Source organism: Mobula birostris, chromosome 3 (assembly GCF_030028105.1).
Source record: "Mobula birostris isolate sMobBir1 chromosome 3, sMobBir1.hap1, whole genome shotgun sequence".
NCBI classification, from domain to species: Eukaryota; Metazoa; Chordata; class Chondrichthyes; order Myliobatiformes; family Myliobatidae; genus Mobula; species Mobula birostris.
In genome coordinates, this window is record NC_092372.1 from 229,704,907 (window position 1) to 229,728,999 (window position 24,093).

The 24,093-nt window shown below is 46.8% G+C and overlaps 1 protein-coding gene across 2 annotated transcripts; it reads left to right on the plus strand.

Moving 5' to 3' along the window:
* Positions 1–12,723: 12,723 nt before the first annotated feature.
* Positions 12,724–18,369, plus strand: LOC140194812 (protein rapunzel-like). Of its 2 annotated transcripts, none has more exons than XM_072252095.1 (2): positions 12,724–12,794; positions 16,475–18,369. In XM_072252095.1, exon 2 carries the CDS (start codon positions 16,521–16,523, stop codon positions 17,682–17,684), a length of 1,164 nt encoding a protein of 387 aa, XP_072108196.1. In that variant the 5' UTR covers positions 12,724–12,794; positions 16,475–16,520; the 3' UTR covers positions 17,685–18,369. The 2 variants fall into 2 exon arrangements, with proteins under 2 accessions (XP_072108196.1, XP_072108195.1); XM_072252094.1 differs by having other exon boundaries at positions 12,748–12,824.
* The last annotated feature ends 5,724 nt before the right edge of the window (positions 18,370–24,093 follow it).

A 24,093-nucleotide genomic window follows, 5' to 3' on the forward strand; every position in this document is an offset into this window, starting at 1 on the left:
AGAGGTGATTTAGGGTCAGAGAATGTTGAATTTTTGTGGGTGGAGTTATAGGCCTCCAAATAATAGCCAAGATGTGGGGTTGAGATTGCAAAGGGAGCTGGAAAAGGCATGTAATAAGGATAATGTCACAATTGTAATGTGGGACTTCAATATGCAAGGGGATTGGAAAAATCAGGTTAGTGTTTGATCGCAAGGGAGGGAATTTGTGAATACCTACGAGAGGGCTTTTTAGAGCAGCTTGTGCTTAAGCCTACTCATGGAAAGGCCATCTTAGATTGGGTGTTGTGTAATAACCCAGATCTTATTAATGAGCTTAATGTAAAGGAACCCTTAAGAGGCAGTGGTCACAACATGATTGAATTCATACTGCAGTTTGAGAGGGAGAACCACAAGTCACATGTATTACTATTGCAATGGAATAAATGGAATTACAGAGGCCTGAGAGAGGAGCTTGCCCAGGTGGATTGGAGGAGGATACTGGTGGGGATGATGACAAAGCTGAGATCACTGAAGATGCTGGAAATAGTGCACAAGGTGCAGGATAGATATGCCCCACAGATGAAGAAATTAAATGGCAGGGGTAGATAACTGTGACTGACAAAGGAAGTTAAGGACTGCATAAAAGCTAAAGGAAGGGCAGACTAGCCAATAATATAAAGCACAATACCAATTATTTAAAGAATAAAGAGAAGTGAGATTTAATATTAAGCCACTGGAAGTGATGCTGGTGAGGTAGTAATGGGGACAAAGAAATGACGGATGAACTTAATGGGTACTTTGCATCTGTCTTCACTGTGGAAGACACCAGCTGTGTGCCAGAAGTCCGTGAGTGTCAGGGAGCAGGAGTGAGTTCCATTGCCATTACAAGGAAAACGTGCTAGGAAAACTGAAAGGTGTTAAGGTCGATAAATCACTTAGGCCAGATGGACTACATCCCAGAGTCCTGGGAGATATTGCAGAAGAGATAACAGATGCATTGGTCATGATTTTTCAAGAATCACTTGATTCAGGCATGGTCCTGGAGGACTGGGAAATTGCAAATGTCACTCCACTCTTTAAGAAGGGAGGAAGGCAGGTGTGTGGGGTTGAGTAGGATCTGGGATTAGCCCTGATGGAATGGCAGAGCAGACTTGATGGGCTGAATGGCCTAACTCTGCTCCTATGTCTTAAGGTCTTATGAGTTTCTGTGGGTGGGGGAGAGGCAATGAAGTAAGATGCTGGGAGGTTGATGTGCGGCAGTTTTTGCTGCTGAAGACTTACAGTCTGTTGGAATTTCCATTGTTTTCCAGCGAGCCCCTGACACGGATCTCGGCTCCTATGATCCGGTCAGAACGGCAATCTATTCTGATGGTGATTTTCACCGTCGACACGGCGCAGGTGACCTTACCTTTAAGTCCAGTCTCCCCTACGGGTCGCTGCTTTTTCCTGTTTGCGTCCAAGAACTGTGGCCGTCAATTGTTGCGCTGGCTTTTGCTGACAGTTCTGCGCTGGGCTGTATCACACTTCCTCTCATCGCCACGTTCTCTGGGATGCGAACATAATTCACTTATTGACGAAATGTATCAGATTGCTGTATCCGCATTCTAAAAAAAACGATGTGACTCACGGAGTAACGGCAGTGGACTCCAATGGCAATGAGAATGACACTGTATCTCTCTCTCTCTCTCTCTCTGTGTCTATCGATTTATTTATGTATTTATCTATCATTTAAACATACTATGCGGAACAGGCCCTACCGGTCAAAAGAGCCACGCCGCCCACCAACCCATCTATTGAACCCAAACCTAATCGCAGGGCAATTTGCAATGACACATTAACCTACCTACCGACTGGCACGTCTTTGGACCGTTGGAGGAAACTGGAGCACCCGGAGGAAAGGCACGCGATCATGGGGAGGACGGACAGACTCCTGACAGAGTTCAATACAACGGAATTGACCTCCGAACACCGACTTCCCGAGCAGTAATAGCTGTTAGTGGTGCTATAAAAATGCATTTCCAAGATAGAATGCTGCAACTGTCATTTTGTACCACTCCTTCCCCATGTTGTCCTTTCTCATCCAGGCTAAGATAACAGATCCTGATGGTATGGCGAGGTAGAAGGGAGATGCATCATTTTGTGCCAGTGACGGACTTTGGTCTCCATGTGGCCTCCTCATTATTTGGAGAGCATGCCTCTTTCGCCCGCCTCAAACTCCCTTTCTCCTCTTGGACACAGCTTCTGCCCTTATTTCCTTTTCCCAATTTGAAATGTCGACAGGATATCAACTGTTTTGATTTCTCCGCTCCCGTCACCCTCTCCAGCCTCACTCTGTGTAGACCAGCGGTCCCCAACCACCGGGCCGCAAAGCATGCGCTACCGGGCCGCCAGGAAACGATAGAATTTGGCGATATGAGTCAGCTGCACCTTTCCTCATTCCCTGTCACGCACTGTTGAGTTTGAACACACACGAGGTCATTACCCACGTGTCATCCATGTCAGAGCGGGAAGGAGATCAACTCCTCCAGCTTGCAAATGACGGTGGGCTGAAAAGTATGTTTGACATAACATCTCTGCCGGCATTCTGGATCAAAGTCAAGGCTGAATATCCTGAGATAGCCACGAAAGCACTGAAAACGTTGCTTCCATTTCCAACATATTTCTGCAATGACTGCAACAATAACTAAATTGCGGAATAGACTGGACACAAGGAACCCCTAGTCCCACCAACCTGCACTCAGCCCATGACCCTCCATTCCTTTCCTGTCCATATACCTATCTAATTTTTCTCTAAATGATAATATCGAACCTGCCTCTACTACTTCTACTGGAAGTTCGTTCAACACTTACTTCAAGCTTCCCTGATAATTGACTTATCACTTTATTCATGCGAGGAAAATTTGCGCGGTGTGTTTAATATTAAATTCGTTAGATAAGCCCTTTTAGAAACGAAATTGAGTGTATTAGCCACTTATCACCTATATTCCGGTCGTGATTAACCACTCCCCCCCCCGAACAGAATCGCCAAAACGATTGCAGAAAAAAATCGGCAGGTACACGCATGCGCAGGTTACGCATGCGCATTGATGCCCGCACAAGGCTTCATGGTCATTGTAGTCTTCCTCGGGGTAAACGCAACGTATTTGACCGCTACTCTTGTCCGTTGGCAACCCTAGCCCACCCCCCCGCCCCCCGGGTCGGCCGGTCCGCAAGAATATTGTCAATATTAAACCGGTCCGCAGAGTGAAAAAGGTCGGGGACCCCGGTATAGACGAAGTGCTCCTCACGCGTTCTGTTCCAGTCCCAAACCTGCAGACAAGTGCATTACCCTTGTAATTTGGTGGACTAACCTTGACTTTGTGTAGTCAAGATGGAAAATCTTGGACACTTCCTCCTTCTTACCTTTGGATCCAGATCGCCGGGCCATCTCAGACCTCATCTCTTCAAGTTCCAGTTCAAGTTCAGTTAATTGTCCGTTAGCAGTGCACAAATAGACAGACAAATGAAACAACATTCCCTGGATTAAGGTGCAGAATACGGTCCATATAATTCACACACAACACACAAGGCAATGTTACTACAAATAAAGTAACAAATTATAAGATGTATTTAAGACACAAGTTAAAAGTGAAAATTATAATGCCACTGGAACTTCAGACCAGAGTGGTAGTAGGGATTTCAGTAGTCTCCAGGCCTGGAGGAACAACCCCAACAATTCTTGTCCTAATTTTACGGTATCTCCTGCCTGATGGCTGGGGGGCGGGGTTGCTTAAAGAGATTGTTGGATAGATGGGAGTGATCGAACAATGCTAATGACCCTGTGTCCCTCCAAAGAATGGTCAGGACTGAGCAGACCTCGCAATCATTAATGGGGACTTGTGGTCAGACGCCTTGCAGTTCTGGAAATATCTCCTTGACAGCTTCCAGCCAGATTGTTTCCCAACCTGCACTGCCTATTAATCTCACTACCTAATATTCAGAAGCAGGACTTCCCCGGTAGGCTCATTGTGTCCGCCTGGTCCAGTTGTCCTTAATTAATCTCCTTATATCTCGATTTCATCTTGTCCCTTGGTCCAGTCCCTTCCCACCTTCGTCTCTGGTGCCTCACATGCTCCCCATGACTTCACCAACCTTCATTTCGTTGAACACGCCCCCTCGCCATGTGTATCTCCTTCCGCGATTCCATGAGGAAGGCCAGGCTTCTTCAGAGATTCAATGTACATTTATCATCAAAGTCGGTATGCAGTGTACAACAAGGTTCGTGTTCCTACAGACAGCCGTGAGACTAAGAAAACAATGGAATCCGTTCAACGAAAAACATCAGCACCCCAGAAAAAAATCACGGAAATGGCAAAACAAGAAAAAGCGAAAAACGCAGAATTCTCAGAAACGGTGGAGCCATATTCATTTCAGTTCCATCTAGTGCTGTGTCGTTTGTTATCTGCAGGCCACCCCAATCAAAATCGCTCACAATAGTAACAAAAAAATGAGCGACCAGAAACTAGAAACAGATCATAGCGTGAACTGCAAAGTACAGTTCACAAACGTATCGATTAAACCTTGATTAGGGCCCAGGTCCTCAGCACAATCCCCCGGCAGCATTGAGTGAAAGGAAGAAAGATGCCATTCGAAAACAGGGACCTTTCTCCAGGAGCAGCGAGTGAGAGTGAGAGTCAGAGTGAGAGTCAGAGTGAGAGTGAGAGTGAGAGTGAGAGTGAGAGTGAGAGTGAGAGTGAGAGTGAGAGTGAGAGTGAGAGTGAGAGTGAGAGTGAGAGTCAGAGAGTCAGAGTGAGAGTGAGAGTGAGAGTGAGAGTGAGAGTGAGAGTGAGAGTGAGAGTGAGAGTGAGAGTGAGAGTGAGAGTGAGAGTGAGAGTGAGAGATCATAGTCATACTTTATTAATCCTGGGGGAAATTGGTTTTTGTTACAGTTGCACCATAAATAATAAATAGTAATAAGACCACAGAAACCATAGAAAAACTACAGCAAAGAAACAGGCCTTTTGGCCCTTCTTGGCTGTGCCAAACCATTTTCTGCCTAGTCCCACTGACCTGCACACAGACCATATCCCTCCATACACCTCCCATCCATGTATCTGTCCAATTTATTCTTAAATGTTAAAAAAAAACTTGCATTTACCACCTCGTCTGGCAGCTCATTCCATACTCCCACCACTCTCTGTGTGAAGAAGCCCCCCCTAATGTTCCCTTTAAACTTTCCCCCCCTCACCCTTAACCCATGTCCTCTGTTTTTTTTTCTCCCCTTGCCTCAGTGGAAAAAGCCTGCTTGCATTTACTCTATCTATACCCATCATAATTTTATATACCTCTATCAAATCTCCCCTCATTCTTCTACGCTCTAGGGAATAAAGTCCTAACCTATTCAACCTTTCCCTGTAACTGAGTTTCTCAAGGCCCGGCAACATCCTTGTAAACCTTCTCTGCACTCTTTCAATCTTACTTATATCCTTCCTGTAATTTGGTGACCAAAACTGAACACAATATTCCAGATTTGGCCTCACCAATGCCTTATACAACCTCATCATAACATTCCAGCTCTTGTACTCAATACCTTGATTAATAAAGGCCAATGTACCAAAAGCTGTCTTTACAACCCTATCTACTTGTGACGCCACTTATAGGGAATTTTGTATCTGTATTCCCAGATCCCTCTGTTCTACTGCACTCCTCAGTGCCTTACCACTAACCCTGTATGTTCTACGTTGGTTTGTCCTTCCTCACACTTGTCTGTATTAAACTCCATCTGCCATTTTTCAGCCCATTTTTCCAGCTGGTCCAAGTCCCTCTGCAGGTACTGAAAACCTTCCTCACTGTCTACTACACCGCCAGTCTTTGTATCATCAGCAAATTTGCTGATCCAATTTACCACATTATCATCCAGATCATTGCTATAGATGACAAATAACAATGGACTCAGCACTGATCCCTGTGGCACACTACTAGTCACAGGCCTCCACTTGGAGAAGCAATTCTCTACTACCACTCTTTGGCTTCTTCCGTTGAGCCAATGTCTAATCCAATTTACCACCTCTCCATGTATACCTAGCGACTGAATTTTCCTAACTAACCTCCCATGCGGGACCTTGTCAAAGGCCTTACTGAAGCCCATGTAGACAATATCCACTGCCTTCCATTCTTCCACTTTCCTGGTAACCTCCTCGAAAAACTCCAATAGATCGGTCAAACATGACCTACCACGCACAAAGCCACGTTGACTCTCCCTAATAAGTCCCTGTCTATCCAAATGCTTGTAGATTCTGTCTATCAGTACTCCCTCCAATAACTTACCTACTACCGATGTTAAATTATTGGCCTATAATTTCCCGGATTACTCTTCGATCCTTTTTTAAACAATGGAACAACATGAGCCACTCTCCAATCGTCCGGCACCTCACCTGTAGACAGTGACATTTTAAATATTTCTGCCAGGGCACCCGCAATTTCAACACTAGTCTCCTTCAAGGTCCAAGGGAACACCCTGTCAGATCCCGGGGATTTATCCACTTTAATTTTCCTCAAGACAGCAAGCACCTCCTCCTTTTCAATCTGCACAGTTTCCGTGATCTCACTACTTTTTTCCCTTAATTCCATAGACTTCACACCGGTTTCCTTAGTAAATACAGACGCAAAATACCTATTTAAGATCTCCTCCATTTCCTTTGGTTCCGCACATAGCCGACCACTCTGATCTTCAAGAGGACCAATTTTATCCCTTACAATCCTTTTGCTTTTAATATACCTGTAAAAGCTCTTTGGATTATCCTTCACTTTGACTACCAAGGCAACCACATGTCTTCTTTTAGCCGTCTGATTTCTTTCTTAAGTATTTTCTTGCACTTCTTATACTCCTCAAGCACCTTATTAACTCCCTGTTTCCTATACATGTCATACAACTTTCTCTTCTTCTTTATCAGAGTTGCAATATCCATTGAGAACCAAGGTTCCTTATTCCTATTCACTTTGCCTTTAATCCTGACAGGAACATACAAATTCTGCACTCTCAAAATTTCTCATTTGAAGGCTTCCCACCTATTGATCACATCTTTGCCAGAGAACAACCTGTCCCAATCCACGCTTTTCAGATCCTTCTCATTTCTTCAAATTTCGCCTTCTTCCAGTTCAGAACCTCAACCCTAGGACCAGATCTATCCTTGTCCATGATCAAGTTGAAACTAATGGTGTTATGATCACTGGAACCAAAGTGCTCCCCTACACAGACTTCCATCACTTGTCCTAACTCGTTTCCTAACAGGAGATCTAATATTGCATCCCCTCTAGTTGGTCCCTCTATATATTGATTTAGAAACTTTCCTGAACACATTTTACAAACTCTAAACCATCTAGACCCCTAACAGTATAGGAGTCCCAATCAATATATGGAAAATTAAAATCCCCTACCACCACAACTTTATGTTTCCTGCAGTTACCTGCTATCTCTCTGCAGATTTGCTCTTCTAATTCTCGTTGACTATTGGGTGGTCTGTAATACAATCCCACTAATGTGGCAATACCTTTCCTGTTTCTCAGCTCCACCCATAAGGACTCAGTAGACAAGCCCTCTAATCTGTCCTGCCTGAGCACTGCTGTAATATTTTCCCTGACAAGCAATGCCACTCCCCCACCTTTCATTCCTCTGCCTCGATCCCATCTGAAACATCGGAACCCTGGAATATTAAGCTGCCAGTCCTGCCCCTCCTGTAGTCAAGTTTCACTAATTGCTATAACGTCATAATTCCATGTGTCAATCCACCCCCTCAACTCATCCGCCTTCCCCGCAATACTCCTAGCATTGAAATATGTACACCTCAGAAGATTTTTACCACCACTCACAACATTTCTATTCATGACTTTGCTTGAACTTTTAACATCATTTATTTTCACCCCAGCCACACTGTCAGCTCTTGCACTCTGGTTCCCATCCCACTGAAAATCTAGTTTAAAGCCTCCCCAACAGCACTAACAAACCTCCCTGAAAGGATATTGGTCCCCCTGTAGTTCAAGTGTAACCCGTCTCTCTTGTACAGGTCCCACCTGCCCCAGAAGAGGTCCCAATGATCCTGAAATCTGAAATCCTGCCCCCTACACCAGTTCCTCAGCCACTTGTTCATCCTTCAGAGCATCCTATTCTTACCCTCACTGGCACGTAGCACAGGTAGCAATCCTGAGATTACCACCCTTGAGGTCCTGCTTTTCAACTTCCTACCAAACTCTCTATACTCACTGTCCAGGACCTCCTCACTCTTCCTTGCTATGTCATTGGTACCGATGTGCACCACGACATCTGGCTGATCACCCTCCCACTTCAGAATGTCATGCAAACGATCAGAGACATCCTTGACCCTGGCACCCGGGAGGCAACAAACCATCCTGGATTCTCTGTCACAACCACAGAACCTCCTATCTGCACCTCTAACTATCGAGCTACCGCTCTCCTCTTTTTCCCCCCTCCCCTCTGCAGTGCAGAGCCAGACCCAGTGCCAGAGATCCAGCTACTGCAGCTTGTCCCAGGTAAGTCATCCCCCCCAACAGTATCCAATGCAGTATACTCGTTGTTGAGGGGAATGGCCACAGGGGAACCCTGCTCTGCCTGCCCTTTCCTCTTCCCTCGACTGACAGTGACCCAATCTCCCGTCCTCTGCCTCTTTGGCGTAACTACCTCCCTGTAGCTACGATCTATAATCTCCTCATTCTCCCAAATGATCTGTAGGACATCCAGCTCCTGCTCCAGTTCCCTAACGCGGTTTGTCAGGAGCTGCAGCTGGATGCACTTCCTGCAGGTGTCATTGTCAGGGACACCGGAGGGCTCCCTGACTTCCCACATTCTGCAAGAGGAGCATTCCAGCATCCTGCCTGGCATTCTCTCTACTCTAAACAATCTGAACAAAAAACTTACCGGAACCTACCCTGGCCTCTGCCTGTTTGAGCCAAAGCCGTCCCACTCTGACTCAGTCCACTCCGACGATGGCCGCTGTACATGGTGGTCTGCTTTTAAAACCTTGGCGCGCTACGTCACGCGCCTGCGCAGTGCAGACCCTTCTCCCCGAGCAGTGTTTAAAAAAAATGACTTTTTCTACCCGATTTTTCACTCCATTCTTCTTAGCTGCTTGCTTTGACTGTAGAACCATAAGTAGTTAAATAGCAGTATGTAAATTATGAAATAAGTCCAGGACCAGCCTATTGGCTCAGGGTGCCTGACCCTCCAAGGGAGGAGTTGTAAAGTTTGATGGCCACAGGCAGGAATGACTTCCTATGACGCTCTGTGTTGCATCTCGGTGGAATGAGAGTCTCTGGCTGAATGTACTCCTGTGCCCAACCAGTACATTATGTAGTGGGTGGGAGACATTGTCCAAGATGGCATGCAACTTGGACAGCATCCTCTTTTCAGACACCACCGTGAGAGAGTCCAGTTCCATCCCCACAACATCACTGGCCTTACGAATGAGTTTGTTGATTCTGTTGGTGTCTGCTACCCTCAGCCTGCTGCCCCAGCACACAACAGCAAACATGATCTCACTGGCCACCACAGACTCGTAGAACATCCTCAGCATCGTCCGGCAGATGTTAAAGGACCTCAGTCTCCTCAGGAAATAGAGACGGCTCTGTAGGCAGCCTCAGTGTTCTTTGACCAGTCCAGTTTATTGTCAATTCTTATCCTCAGGTATTTGTAATCCACCACCATGTCCACACTGACCCTCTGTATGGAAACAGGGGTCACCAGTTCCTTAGCTCTCCTCTGGTCTACCACCAGCTCCTTAGTCTTTTTCACATTAAACTGCAGATAATTCTGCTCACACCATGTGACAAAGAGAGTGAGAGTGAGAGTGAGAGTGAGGCCGGTAGATGGCGCTGAACACTCACCCACCACACTCGCGTCGATTACCTGTATTTCAATTTTCACCGACGCTTTCAGCGGCGAGAAATAGAGTCGATCATGGGCTCGCGCCCCATTTCCAGGCTTCTTGGCCTAGAGGCCTCACCGAAAGCCTTGGAAACAGCAACGCGCCAGATCGCTGAATCAGCCCGAAACCACACCTTAGGCTCCACAGTAGAAAAAGCACATTTGAAAGAAAAAGAAGACATAAAACATAGAACATAGAAATTTACAGCACATTACACGTTCTTCGGCCCATAATGTTGTGCTGACCATGTAACCGACTCTAAAAACTGCCTACAATTTCCCTAGCGCATAGCCCTCCGTCTTTCTAAGCTCCATGTACCTATCTAAGAGGCTCTTAAAAGACCCTATTGTTTCCTCTTCCACTACCGCCACCTGCAATACGTTCCACGTACCCACCACTCTCTGTGCGAAAACCGTACCCCTGACATTCCCTCGTTACTTATTTCGAAGCATCTTAAAACTATGACTTAAACAGTTCTCATTTACCAACTTCCTACCCCACCTGGCCGAACGTTCATCTCCTTATCAACTTCTCCTTTGCGTCTATTTCGGACCGCTACCCCTTCCTCAGATGCTGCCTGACCCGTACTGCTGAAGGGTTGCGGCCCAAAGCATCGATGGTAGGACGAGGGAGATGTCCTCCTTTTTTAAAGAAAGGGGCTTCCCTTCCTCCACTATCAACTCTGCTCTTAAACGCATCTCCCCCATTTCACGTGCTCTCACTCCATCCTCCCGCCACCCCACTAGGAATAGGGTTCCCCTGGTCCTCACCTACCACCCCACCAGCCTCCGGGTCCAACATATTATTTTCCGTAACTTCCGCCACCTCCAACGGGATCCCACCACTAAGCACATCTTTCCCGCCCCCACCCCTCCGCTTTCCGCAGGGATCGCTCCCTACGCGACTTCCTTGTCCATTCGTCCCCCCCATCCCTCCCCACTGATCTCCCTCCTGGCACTTATCCTTGTAAGCGGAACAAGTGCTACACATGCCCTTACACTTCCTCCCTTACCATCATTCAGGGCCCCAAACAGTCCTTCCAGGTGAGGCAACACTTCACCTGTGAGTCGACTGGGGTGATATACTGCGTCCGGTGCTCCCGATGTGGCCTTTTATATATTGGCGAGACCCGACGCAGACTGGGAGACCGCTTTGCTGAACATCTACGCTCTGTCCGCCAGAGAAAGCAGGATCTCCCAGTGGCCACACATTTTAATTCCACATCCCATTCCCATTCTGACACATCTATCCACGGCCTCCTCTACTGTAAAGATGAAGCCACACTCAGGTTGGAGGAACAACACCTTATATTTCGTCTGGGTAGCCTCCAACATGATGGCATGAACATCGACTTCTGTAACTTCCGTTAGGCCCCACCTCCCCCTCGTACCGCATCTGTTATTTATTTTTATACACACATTCTTTCTCTCACTCTCCTTTTTGTCCCTCTCACTATACCCTTTGCCCATCCTCTGGGTCCCCCCCCCCCCTTGTCTTTCTTCCCGGACCTCCTGTCGCACGATCCTCTCGTATCCCTTTTGCCAATCACCTGTCCAGCTCTTGGCTCCATCCCTCCCCCTCCTATCATTTTGGATCTCTCCCTCCTCCTCCAACTTTCAAATCTCTTACTAACTCTTCCTTCAGTTAGTCCTGACGAAGGGTCTCGGCCTGAAACGTTGACTGTACCTCTTCCTAGAGATGCTGCCTGGCTTGCTGCGTTCACCAACAACTTTGATGAGTGTTCCTTGAATTTCCAGCATCTGCAGAATTCCTGTTGTTTGGATGGTACTCTTTTCCTTAGATGCTGTCTGCCCTGCTGAGTTTCTCTACCATTTTGTGTGTATTTCCCCTCTGTCCCTTATCTCTCCTCCGGATATACTGAGCTCCAGTACCCCTTCTCTTTCCAGTCCTCTGCCACCTCCACCCGCCTTTAACACGCACACAATAGATTCACCGAGTCCTTCTTCCGCCCCACTACTCCCGTCTTTCCTCTCCAGATCCTTTCCAGTCTATCTTCGCAAACCTGCATCTTGTGTCTTTCAAAAAGTTACTCCAACAATATGTGTAGCACTTCCCCCCACCCCCAACCCTAACCCTAACCACCAGCAGCCTCCCAGTTCCCGTAATGAGGAGAAACATATTCTGAGGTTTGAGCTCCGGTTCTTCAGAGTCCCAAATATTTTCTGCCGCTTACTTTCCAGCCGGTCACTGATTCGGGGGTGTGTGTGGGGGGGGGGGGAGGGGGGCGTACCAGCTGCGGCATTAGATGCATCGTCGCTTCTGAGAATCACGTAAGCCGGAGGAAATCATGGGACGGTGAATTAGTTACAGCCCAAACGGACAATGGGCCTGTCCGGTCAATAAAATAACCCACCCAGTAAAACCATTACCTTCCAGTAAAATAACCCACCCAATTAGATCGCCCCGTTTTATACTAATTCTGGAAAGCAGTCACATTCCCAAGGTTGAATTACAAGTGTAAAATCACTGTGAGTGCTTAACAGGTGTTGCGTGAGGTGTAAGCCTTGAGACTGTGGAATTTACGTGAAATGCTTTTCATTCTGCGTTCTGCAAAATATCCTTTCGTTGTTTTTGTTACTTAACTAAACTATTCCTTTCAAGAGTTTGATTATTTTAAACTTATTAAACGTAACTCATTATAGATCACATATTTCCCGGTGGCAGCAGTCATCAGCGGTGTGTAGGGAATGTGAGTATTTCAAAGGGGGGTGTGCATAAGGCTGTCAATCATGTTGCATGCGCCTCTGCCCCCGTATATACAGGAGTCCTCGGTCCGTTTATCGACCTGCTGACAGTCAGAACTCGGAAGTTCCTGCTCGGAGTTTGGGCCAGACAATACTCCCGGAGTTCGTCGGATCCGATCACACTCTGCTTCAGGTTGTATGTCGTGTTGCCTCCGAATCTGAGGTACGGTAGTTAGAAGTTAACGCAACTCTTTATAGCGTAGAGATCAGGTTCAGTTCCGCCGCGCTCTTTCAGAATTTACTTAGCTTCTCCTCATGACAATGTGGGTTTCCTCCCACATTCCCAGTATGTGAAGGGGTAGTTATCTGTGGGCAGGCTATCCGCGCTGGAAGCGCATTGTCCATCTGATAAATAAATATAATCTTAATATTAATCATATGATAAATTAATCGTGTGACCGCAGCCAGTCGGAGTAAAATCCGCTGGGTGTTCCGTTGGACGGAGGCAGTGGGAGTGTAATAAGGAAGGACGGGCAGCAGAGTTTCATGCCTAGATTCGCTGACGCCCTAGTCACCTCGTCCTCAGTTTTGAAAGTTCCCGTTGACCTTTTGAGACAGCCCATGGAAGACAGAATGTGGCTATGGAAAGTCATGCTTCTAGGTGGGGATCAGTAAGTAGCGCAGCTCCACAGCGAACAGTTTGTGGTACATTGAAATGACTGGGTTGTAGCTAAACAGGGGTGTGTTACTAGGCTTGCAGGCGATATACTCATTGGTCAACTTGTGGAAAGTGAATAAATATGAAAAGATACAGCGGGATTAAATCAGTAACAAATATGTGTGTAGTAATGGAAGACGGAGATTAATCGGAACAAAGCAAGAATCAGTGGGAAGACAGCGGATTAGGAAGTTTCAAAAACCCTACAGAGAACAACTAGAAATCATTAGGAGGGAAATGATGAATTATGAAAACAAACCAGCAAATAATATCAAAGTGGATATCAAAAAAAAATTCAAGTATGGTAAAAATAAAAGAAATGAGAATGAATATAGGACCGCTAGAAAATGGGGCAGGAGAAATAATAACGGTTAACAAGAAGATGGCTGATAAATGAGTATTTTGCATCAGTATTCACCGTGGAAGAATTAGCAGTATGCCTGATGTTGTAGTGTGTGAAGGACGCAGAGTGAGTCCAGTTATGGTTACAAGAGCGAAGGTGCTCAAAAAGCTGAAAGACCTAAAGGTACATAAGTCACCAGGACCAGATGAACTGCACACTAGGGTTCTGAAAGAGATAATGTTAGAGATTGTGGTGGCATTAGTACTGATCTCTCAAAAATCATTGGACTCTGGCATGGTGCCAGAGGACTGGAAAATTGCAAATGTCACTCCACTCTTTAAGAAAGGAGGAAGGCAGCAGAAAGGAAATTATAGACCAGTTAGCCTGACCTCAGTTATTGCGAAGATGTTGGAGTCAATTGTTAAGGATGAAACTATGGAGTATTGGTGACACAGGACAAAATAGTACAAAGTCAGCATGGTTTTCTTTCAGGGAAAATTTTGCCTACGAATCTGTTGGAATTCTTTGAGGCGATTACCAGTAGGATAGATAAAGGGGATGCAGTGGATGTTGTATAATTGGACAAGATGCCACATCTGAGGCTGCTTACCAAATTAAGGGCCCATGGTATTATAGGAAAGTTACTAACATGATGAGAGCATTGGCTGATTGGTGGGAGGCAGCAAGTCGGAATAAAAGGATCCTTTTCTGGTTGGCTGCCAGTGACGAGTGGTGTTCTGCAGGGATCGGTGTTGGGACCACTGCTTTTTATGCTGTGTATCAATGATTTAGATGATGGAATAGATGGCTTTGCTGCCAAGTTTACAGATGATACGAAGATCGGTGGAGGGGCAGGTGGTGTTGAAGAAACAGACAGGCTGCAGAAAGACAGACAGATTAAGAGAAAGGGCAAGAAAGTGGCAAATGAAATAAAATGTTGGAAAATGTATGGTTATCCACCTTGCTACTGGAAATAAATGTACAGACTATTTTCTAAACGGGGAGAAAATCCAAAAATCTGAGATGCAAAGGGAATTGGGAGTCCTTGTGCAGAACATCCTGAAGGTTAACTTGCAGGTTGAGTCGGTGGTAGAAACATAACGTAGAAAACATAGAAAACCTACAGCACAATACAGGCCCTTCGGCCCATAAACCTGTGTCGTACATATACTTACTTTAGAAATTACCTAGTGTTACCCATAGTCCTCTATTTTTCTAAGCTCCATGTATCTATCCAGGAGTCTCTTAAAAGACCCTATCGCATCCGCCTCCACCACCGCCTCTGGCAGCCCATTCCACACACTCACCACTTTCTGCATAAAAAAAAACTTACCCCTGATATCTCCTCTGTACCTACTTCCAAGCAGCCTAAAACTGTGCCCTCTCGTGTTAGCCATTTCAGCCCTGGGAAAAAGCCACTGACTATCCACACGATCAATGCCTCTCATCATTTTATACACCTCTATCAGTTCACCTCTCATCCTCTGTCGCTCCAAGGAGAAAAGGCCAAGTTCACTCAACCTATTCTCATAAGGCACATTCCCCAAACCAGGCAACGTCCTTCTCCTCTGAACCCTTTCTATAGTTTCCACATCCTTTCTGTAGTGAGGCGACCAGAACTGAGCACAGTACTCCAAGTGGGGTCTGACCAGGGTCGTATATAGCTATAACATTATTTCTTGGCTCTTAATCTCAATCCCACGGCTGTTGAAGGCAAATGCACCATATGCCTTCATAACCACAGAGTCAACCTGCGCAGCAGCTTTGAGTGTCTGATGGATTCGGACCCCAAGATCCCTCTGATCCCCCACACTGCCAAGAGTCTTACCATTAATACTATATTCTGCCATCATATTTGACCTACCAAAATGAGCCACCTCACATTTATCTGGGTTGAACTCCATCTGCCACTTCTCAGCCCAGTTTTGCATCCTATCAATGTCCCGCTGTAACCTCTGACAACCCTCCACACTATCCACAACACCCCCAACCTTTGTGTTATCAGCAAATTTACTAACCCGTCCCTCCATTTCCTCATCCAGCCCATTTATAAAAATCACGAAGAGAAAGGGTCCCTGAACATATCCCTGAAGCACACCGGTGGTGAGGAAGGCAAATGCCATGTTAACATTCATTTCAAGAGGTCTGGAATACAAGAGCAGGGATGTGATGCTGAGGCTTTATAAGGCACTGGTGAGGCCTCACCTTCAGTATTGGGAACAGTTTTGGGCCCCTCATCTTAAAAAAAAGATGTGCTGGCATTGGAGAGGGTTCAGAGAAGGTTCACAAAGATGATTCCAGGAATGAAAGGGTTATCATACAAGGAACATTTGATGGCTCTGGGTCTGTACTCGCTGAAATTCAGAAGGTTGAGGGGGGGATCTCCTTGAAACCTTTCAAATATTGAAAGTCCTGGACAGAGTAGATGTGGAAAGGATGTTTCCCATGGTGGGGGAGTCTAAATTCTTTAGGGAGAAGGTCTTGAATCATTGCCACAGACTGCAGTGGAGGCCAAGTCATTGGTTGTAATTAAAGCGGAGGTGGGTCGGTTGTTGACCGGTAAAGCATGAAAGGTTACGGGGAGAGGGCGGGACATTGGGTTGATGGGACAATAAATCAGACATGGAATGGCAAAGCAGATTGGATGGACCGAATGTCTCACAGTCTAACTGTTGGAGGAAGTCAGTGGGTCAAACCGCATGGTTTTTTTCGCGTTTCTTTCACATGGGACATGGATAAATCTGTAGTCATGATGCCTCAAACCGCCGCGAACAAATCACAGGACTTCGCTGAACCATTGCTTTCTGTTTAGATTCCAGAGAAAGAATTGATCACAGTGCCCGAGGGGTGACGGAACCATGTCTCAAGTTACCGAAGATGCCCTGGAGTTTTGCAAATCCACCGCTGAGTCCGCACAGGCCGCTTTGGAGTTGTTTGGCTCTGTGCAGAAGTTATCTTCCTCATTGGGGGTCTTGGGCCCAATCATTGGAGTGGCCGCAGCGATTGTGAGACTAGCCCTGAGCGGCGTGGACAGTCCGGAGCTAGCCTTTATGAAGGAACAGTTCCAAGCCGTCAGAAACCAGCTGGACGTCATTTCGGGGCAGATTTCCAAAGTGCTTCGGGAGATCGACAGAAGCACGATGGAAAATCAGTATTTCCCCATTCAGGAAAACCTCAAGAACCAGTTCAGGAAGTACATGGACATCCTGAGCGCAGCGCCGGAGTTCCGGCAGAAGGAGAAGGAAGAGTTTCTCAAACACTTCGACGCGATCAAGGGGGACCAGAACCTCCACACTCTCTATGATGGAGTGATGGGTTCTGCCGGATGTTTCGGCAAATCTACCCTGGACACCGCCATGAACTCTGGCGGGAGGGATCGGCGGCTGATGGAGAGCCTTTGCGCCGCACTGAAGAAGCTCTTCTGTGTAGGTGTGATCGCTGTGCTGGGACACGCTGCCATCACCGGGAACGACGTAAAGGCACTGGAGGCGGAATGGAAAGAAAAACTGGCGCAAGTCGAAGGCAAAATGAAATCCATGATAGATCGCTGCATCAATGAGTTTGCGGAGCAGGCGAAGATAGACGTGGATAGATGGGTGAGGGGGAAAGGACTGAGGGATAACCACGAGTGTTCATCTTATGTCCACAATGAATTACGAAATAAATACTACTGGGTTAGTTGGTCAGTGCGCGTCTATGATCCCGTCCATGCTTACGCCAATCACTGTGTTATTGGCTATAACTACTTCTATTTTTTCAGGCACAACGGTGTTAATATTGTTGTCTCGTACACCACCAACCCAAGGCTAGTTGATGAGTCTCGCATCAGGCAGTTAATGGAGGGGAAGGGCGGCTGGAAGGATCCAAAAAAAGTGGTGGATCATATCTACGGCAACCTCCCCGGGCATGTAGTCCATGTAGTGAGACGGTACAAAAATCTGTGGAGCTCCAACAGCTTCCCCTATGGATGTCACTTCTTTGAAAACTACAGTGGTGTCACCCTGTGTGTTCACAGAGAATAAACCCCTGAATGCACCGGGACACCCCATATAATTTCCTATTGCTATCTGTCCCTGACACGCAGAATAAATATCGCCCCTTCCCCCTTTTCCCAAATACTCGTTGAATGATTCTCAAAGGCTACGAATGTGCACTCCTCATCTCCCCTATAATCAACCATCTCTGTGCCCTCAGGAGGAAATTAAGTCGCCCCAGGATCCAACGCTCTTTTCCAGATGAGACGAGCTCAACCACCCTCCCTTGTATGCGAGGAAACGAGCGTGGATCCAGCTGCCAAATGCAGCCGGATCCACGCACCCTTTCCCATAGGAAAGGGAGGACAGAGCCCACGCCGCGGGGTTGGTTCACATCAGTGGTTGTCCGATCAAGGCCCTTTCCACAGGCTTCTCTTCACAATTAACCCTGTCCCTACAAACACATCTTTAATGCTCCTATCGGAGGATTTGCCAGAGTTAACGCTGTCGTGCGGAGGAAGGTGGAATACCAAAGACCCACTGTGGATAAGCCGGAACAATAGGCTGCAAATCTGTCAGGCCATTCCACGAAAGGGCAGTTTCAGTTGTTGTTTGTTCCTGCGATAATAAATCTATGCTGCCTGTACTGTCTGTAACAATGAAACTTGCAATCAGATATACAGTAAACTATACGAGTGAGTCATGCAATTGCTAGGTATTTCTTAAAATGATCGTTTGGATATTGGAAATAAAGCTGATTATTAACGTGCTCGAGAATGCGTTGATTCAAATTGCATACCTTCACATTCATTTCCGCCGGTCCCCCCCCCCCCCACCGCATCCAAAAGCGGGCGGGTTGCTGGGATAGAAACACACACAACATGCGGGAGGAGCTCGGCCAGCCAGGCAGGCAGCGTCTATGGAAAGGAGTAAAGACCATAAGACATAGGAGCAGAATAGGCCATTCCGCCCATCCAGTCTGCTCCACTATTCTATCATGGCTGATTCTGGAACCCACTCAGCCCCCATGCACCTGCCTTCTCTCCATATTCTTTGATGCCCTGTCTGATCAGGAAATGATTAACTTCTGCCTTAAATTTACCCATGGACTTGGCCTTTACTACAGTCTGTAGCAGAGCATTCCACAGGTTAACTACGCTCTGGCTAAAATAAATTCTCCTTAACTCTGTTCTAAAAGGTCGCCCCTCCATTTTGAGGCTGTGCTCCCTAGTTCTGGATACCCCCACCATAGGAAGCATCCTCTCCACATCCACCCTATCTAGTCCTTTCAACATTCAGTAGGTTTCAATAAGATCCCTGCCACATTCTTCTGAGTTCCAATGACTGCAGGCTCAAAGCTGCCAAACGCTCCTCACATGTTCACCCCATCATTCCCGAAATCATCCTCGTGAACCTCCTCTGGAGTCCCTCCAATGACAAAAAAAGTCTTTTCTGAGACATGAGGCCAAAACTGCTGACAGTATTCCAAGGGCAGTCTGACTAGTGTCTTATAAAGGCTCAGCATAATGGAAAACAAGACAAAATGTGCAGATGCTGAAAATCCAAGCAACAGACACACACTGCTGGAGGAACTCAGCAGGCCACGTAGCATCTATGGAAAAAACCCAAGACCCTTCAACAGTACTGGAGATGAGATGAGGAGTAGATTTAAAAGGTGAGGGAGGGGAGAGAGAGAAACACACAAGGTGACAGGTGAAACTGAGGGAGAGAGATGAAGTAAAGAGCTGGGAAGTTGTTTGTTGACAGAGATACAGGGTGAGAGAAGAGGAAGTCCGATCAGAGAGAACAGAAGCCCATGGAAGAAAGAAAAGTGGGGAGGAGCACCAGTGGGAGGCAATGGGCAGGCAAGGAGTAAAGGTGAGAAAGGGAAAAGGGGATGGGGAATGGTGAAACAGAGGGGGACCATTACCAGAAGTTCGAGAAATCTATGTTCATGCCATCAGATTGGAGGCTACTCAGATGGAACATCAGGTGTTGTTCTTCCAACCTGAGTGTGGCCTTGTTGCAACAGTAGAGAAGGCCATAGATTGACATATTGGAATTGGATTGGGAAGAGGAATTAACATGGTTGGCCACTGGGAGATCCCACTTCTGGTGGACAGAGTGTACAAAGAGTGATTGATAAGTTCGTGGCCTAAGGTAGAAGGAGTCAATTTTAGAAAACCTAGCACATCTATTTTTCAACATAGTCCCCTCCTACATGTACATACTTAGTCCAGCGGCCGTGCAGCATACTAAGATAGGTGGAGTTGTGGATAATGAAGTAGGTTTTCAAAGCTTGCAGAGAGAATTAGGCCAGTAAGAAAAGTGGGCTGAAAGATGGCAGATGGAGTTTAATGCTGATAAATATGAGGTGCTACATTTTGGTAGGACTAATCAAAATAGGACATACATGGTAAATGGTAGGGCATTGAAGAATGCAGTAGAACAGAGGGATCTAGGAATAATGGTGCATAGTTCCCTGAAGGTGGGAATAATGGTGCATAGTTCCCTGAAGGTGGAATCTCATGTGGATAGGGTGGTGAAGAAAGCTTTTGGTATGCTGGCCTTTATAAATCAGAGCACTGAGTATAGGAGTTGGGATGTAATGTTGAAATTGTACAAGGCATTGGTGAAGCCAAATTTGGAGTATTGTGTACAGTTCTGGTCGCTGAATTATAGGAAAGATGTCAACAAAATTGAGAGAGTACAGAGAAGATTTACTAGAATGTTATCTGGGTTTCATCTGCTAAATTACAGGGAAAGGTTGAACAAGTTGGGTCTTTATTCTTTGGAGCGCAGAAGGTTGAGGGGGGGCTTGGTAGAGGTATTTAAAATTATGAGGGGGATAGATAGAATTGACATGGATAGGCTTTTTCCATTGAGAGTGGGAGAGATTCAAACAAGAGGACATGAGTTGTGAGTTAAAGGGCAAAAGTTTAGGGGTAACATGAGGGGGAACTTCTTTACTCAGAGTGGTAGCTGTGTGGAATGAATTTCCAGCAGAAGTGGTTGAGGCAGGTTCGATGTTGTCATTTAAAGTAAAATTGGACAGCTATATGGACAGGAAAGGAATGGAGGGTTATGGGATGAGTGCAGGTCGGTGGGACTAGGTGAGAGTAAGAGTTCGGCACGGGCTAGAAGGGCTGAGATGGCCTGTTTCCGTGCTGTAATTGTTATAATGTCCCTTTTTAATCATTTTTAATCTGTTCCTGGCCCAGGCAGCTGTCCCCACAAGCTTCAAGATCGCCACCATCATGCCAGTGCCAAAGCATTCCACTGCCACGGGCCTGAATGACTTCCGCCCAGTTGCACTCACCCCCATCATTGCAAAGTGCTTTGAGAGACTGGTTCTATCACATCTAGAATCCTGTCTGCTCACTACCCTGGACCCTCATCAATTTGCCTATCGCACCAACAGGTCAACAGAGGATGCCATCTCCATGGCACTTCATTCTGATCTGACCCACCTGGACAGCCCCAACTCTTACGTCAGAATGCTGCTATATTGATTTTAGTTCGGCATTCAATACTGTGATCCCCTCCAAGCTGATCACCAAACTTCGCCAGCTTGGTATCAGTGTATCCCTCTGCAATTGGACCTTGGACTTTCTGACTAACAGGTCCCAATCAGTTAAGTTAGACTTCCTCTCCTCCTCCACTCTCACCCTGAACACTGGCGTGCCTCAAGGCTGTGTGCTGAGCCCTCTTCTGTACTCCCTTTTCACCTATGACTGCGTTCCTGTACATGGTTCTAACTCCATAATCAAGTTCGTAGACGACACCACGGTGGTTGGCTTGATCAGAGGGGATGATGAGACGGCCTGCAGGGACGAGGTTCAGCACCTGGCTGCGTGGTGTGCCGACAACAATCTTGCCCTTAACACCCAGAAGATCAAGGAGATCATTGGGGAGTTCAGGCATGTCAGGAGTCACACTCACATCCCCATCTACATCAACGGAGCTGTAGTGGCGTGTGTATCAAGCTTCAAGTTCCTTGGTGTCCACATTTCCGAAGATCTCACCTGATCCCTGAACTCCTCCATCCTGATCAAAAAGGTGCAACAGCGCCTTTATTTCCTGCAGAGCATCAAGAAAGCTCACCTCTGTCCCAGGATACTGACGGACTTTTACCGCTGTACCATTGAGAGCATACTCACCAACTGCATCTCAGTGTGGTATGGCAATTGTCCCGTATCGGACCGCAAAGCACTCCAGCGTGTGGTGAAAACTGCCCAGCGGATTATCGGCACCCAGTTGCCCACCATTGAGAACATCTACTATAAACGCTGCCTGGGCAGGGCGAAAAACATTATCAGGGATGCATCTCACCCTAACCATGGACTTTTTACTCTCCTCCCATCTGGTAGGCGCTACAGGAGCCTCCGCTCCCGCACCAGCAGGCACAGGAAGAGCTTTTTCCGAGGCTGTTACACTGCTGAACCTCACATCACAGCGATAAGCAGTATTGCACCCGTATTGTGCTGTCTCAGTACTTTTATACTTGTGTGCTGTAGCACTTATTTTATTCGCAGTTACTTTGTAAATAACACTATTTTGCATTTCTGGTCAGATGCTAACTGCATTTTTTTGACTTTGTATCTGTACTCAGCACAATGACAATAAAGTTGAATCTAATCTAAATGGTTATATGGGTACATGTTTATATGTTTATATGTGATGATCACCAGGCATACAGATGAAATGTTGGTTTTAGAGAATATGCTGAAGTAGGAAACAGACAAACCAGACTGGAGCAGGGCAAGGGAAAGCAATTACTAACCTGTTCGTGCAGAGTCCAAAGTATACCAGGAGCAGTTACTTGAGGAATATCTACACCATCATGTTGGAGTCATGCAGATCTGAAATACGGAGAGTTTAGTTTCATTATGATCCGTCCAACAAATAATTCTCCTTTTGCGGTGCAGACCCCAGCTGTATTCTTCTCTTAACCCCTTCTACTTGGCTCTTCTTTCCATCCAACCTCTCCTCTGTCCCGACCTTGCCAACACTTACTGGCTTTCTCCTCCATCTATCCTCACTACCAGTCACTCGTCTTCTCCTCTATTTCCCTTCCTTCTCACATTGTGATATCTCTTTCTCAGTCCTCCCATTGGCCCCTTTTCATTCTTCTCCCAAATCCATCCAGTACTGTTGTCTCTTTCCTCAGTCTCATAGAAGCATAGAAACAGAAAACCTACAGCACAATACAGGCCCTTCAGCCCACAAAACTGTGCCAAACATGTCCTTACCTTAGAAATTACGTAGGGTTACCCAGAGCTCTCTATTTTGCTTAGCTCCATGTACCTATCCAGGATTCTCTTAAAAGATCCTATCGTTTCTGCATCCACCACTGCCACTGGCAGCCCATTCCATGCACTCACCACTCTCTGCGTAAAAAACTTACCTCTGACATTTCCTCTACACTTATTTCCAAGCACCTTAAAACTGTGCCCTCTCGTTCTAGCCATTTCATCCCTGGGAAGAAGCCTCTGATTATCCACACGATCAATGCCTCTCATCATCTTATACACCTCTATCAGGTCACCTCTCATCCTCCATCGCTCCAAGCAGAAAAGGCCGAGTTCACTCAAACTATTCTCATAAGGCATGCGCACCAATCCAGGCAACATCCTTGTAAATCTCCTCTGCACCCTTTCTATGGCTTCCACGCCCTTCTCCATCATAGATGACAGCTACAGGGAGGTAGTCACATCTAGGCTGTCGGAAACAGGTCGTTGGGTGACAGTCAGAAGGGGGAAAGCGAAGGTGAGCAGACAGGTAGTGCAGAGCACCCCTGTAGTTATTGCCCTGAATAATAAGTTTACCATCCTGGATAGTGTTGGCGGGGACGACCGACCAGGTGTGAGCCACGGTGGCAGGGCCTCCGGCACTGAGTCTGACCCTGTGGTGCTGGTGGGTGGGACGGAGAAGAGTAGAGCTGTTATCAGTGGGGACTCTAGTCAGGGGAGCAGACAGGAGATTTTGTGGACACGAGAAGGACACCCGCATGGTTTGTTGCCTCCCAGGTGCCAGGGTCCGGGATGTCTCTGACCAGGTGCACGACATCCTGGTACAAGAGGGAAAGCAGCCAGAAGTCGTGATACATGTTGGGACCAACGACATAGGCAGGAAGAGGGATGAGGTCCTGAAGTGTGAGTTTCTGGAACTAGGCAGAAGGCTGAAGAACAGGACCTCAAGGGTGGCGTTCTCAGGATTGCTGCCAGTACTATGTGACAGTGATGGTAAGAATTGGAGGGGATGGCAGTTGAATGCGTGGCTGAGGAGTTGGTGCAGGGAGCAGGGTTTTAGATTTTTGGATCATTGGGATCTCTTCTGGGGAAGGTGGAACCTGTACAGATTGCACCTGAACTCGAGGGGAAGGAATATCCTTGCAGGTAGGTTTGCTAGCATGGTTCGGGAGGGTTTAAACTAATTTGCAAGGGGGATGGGACCC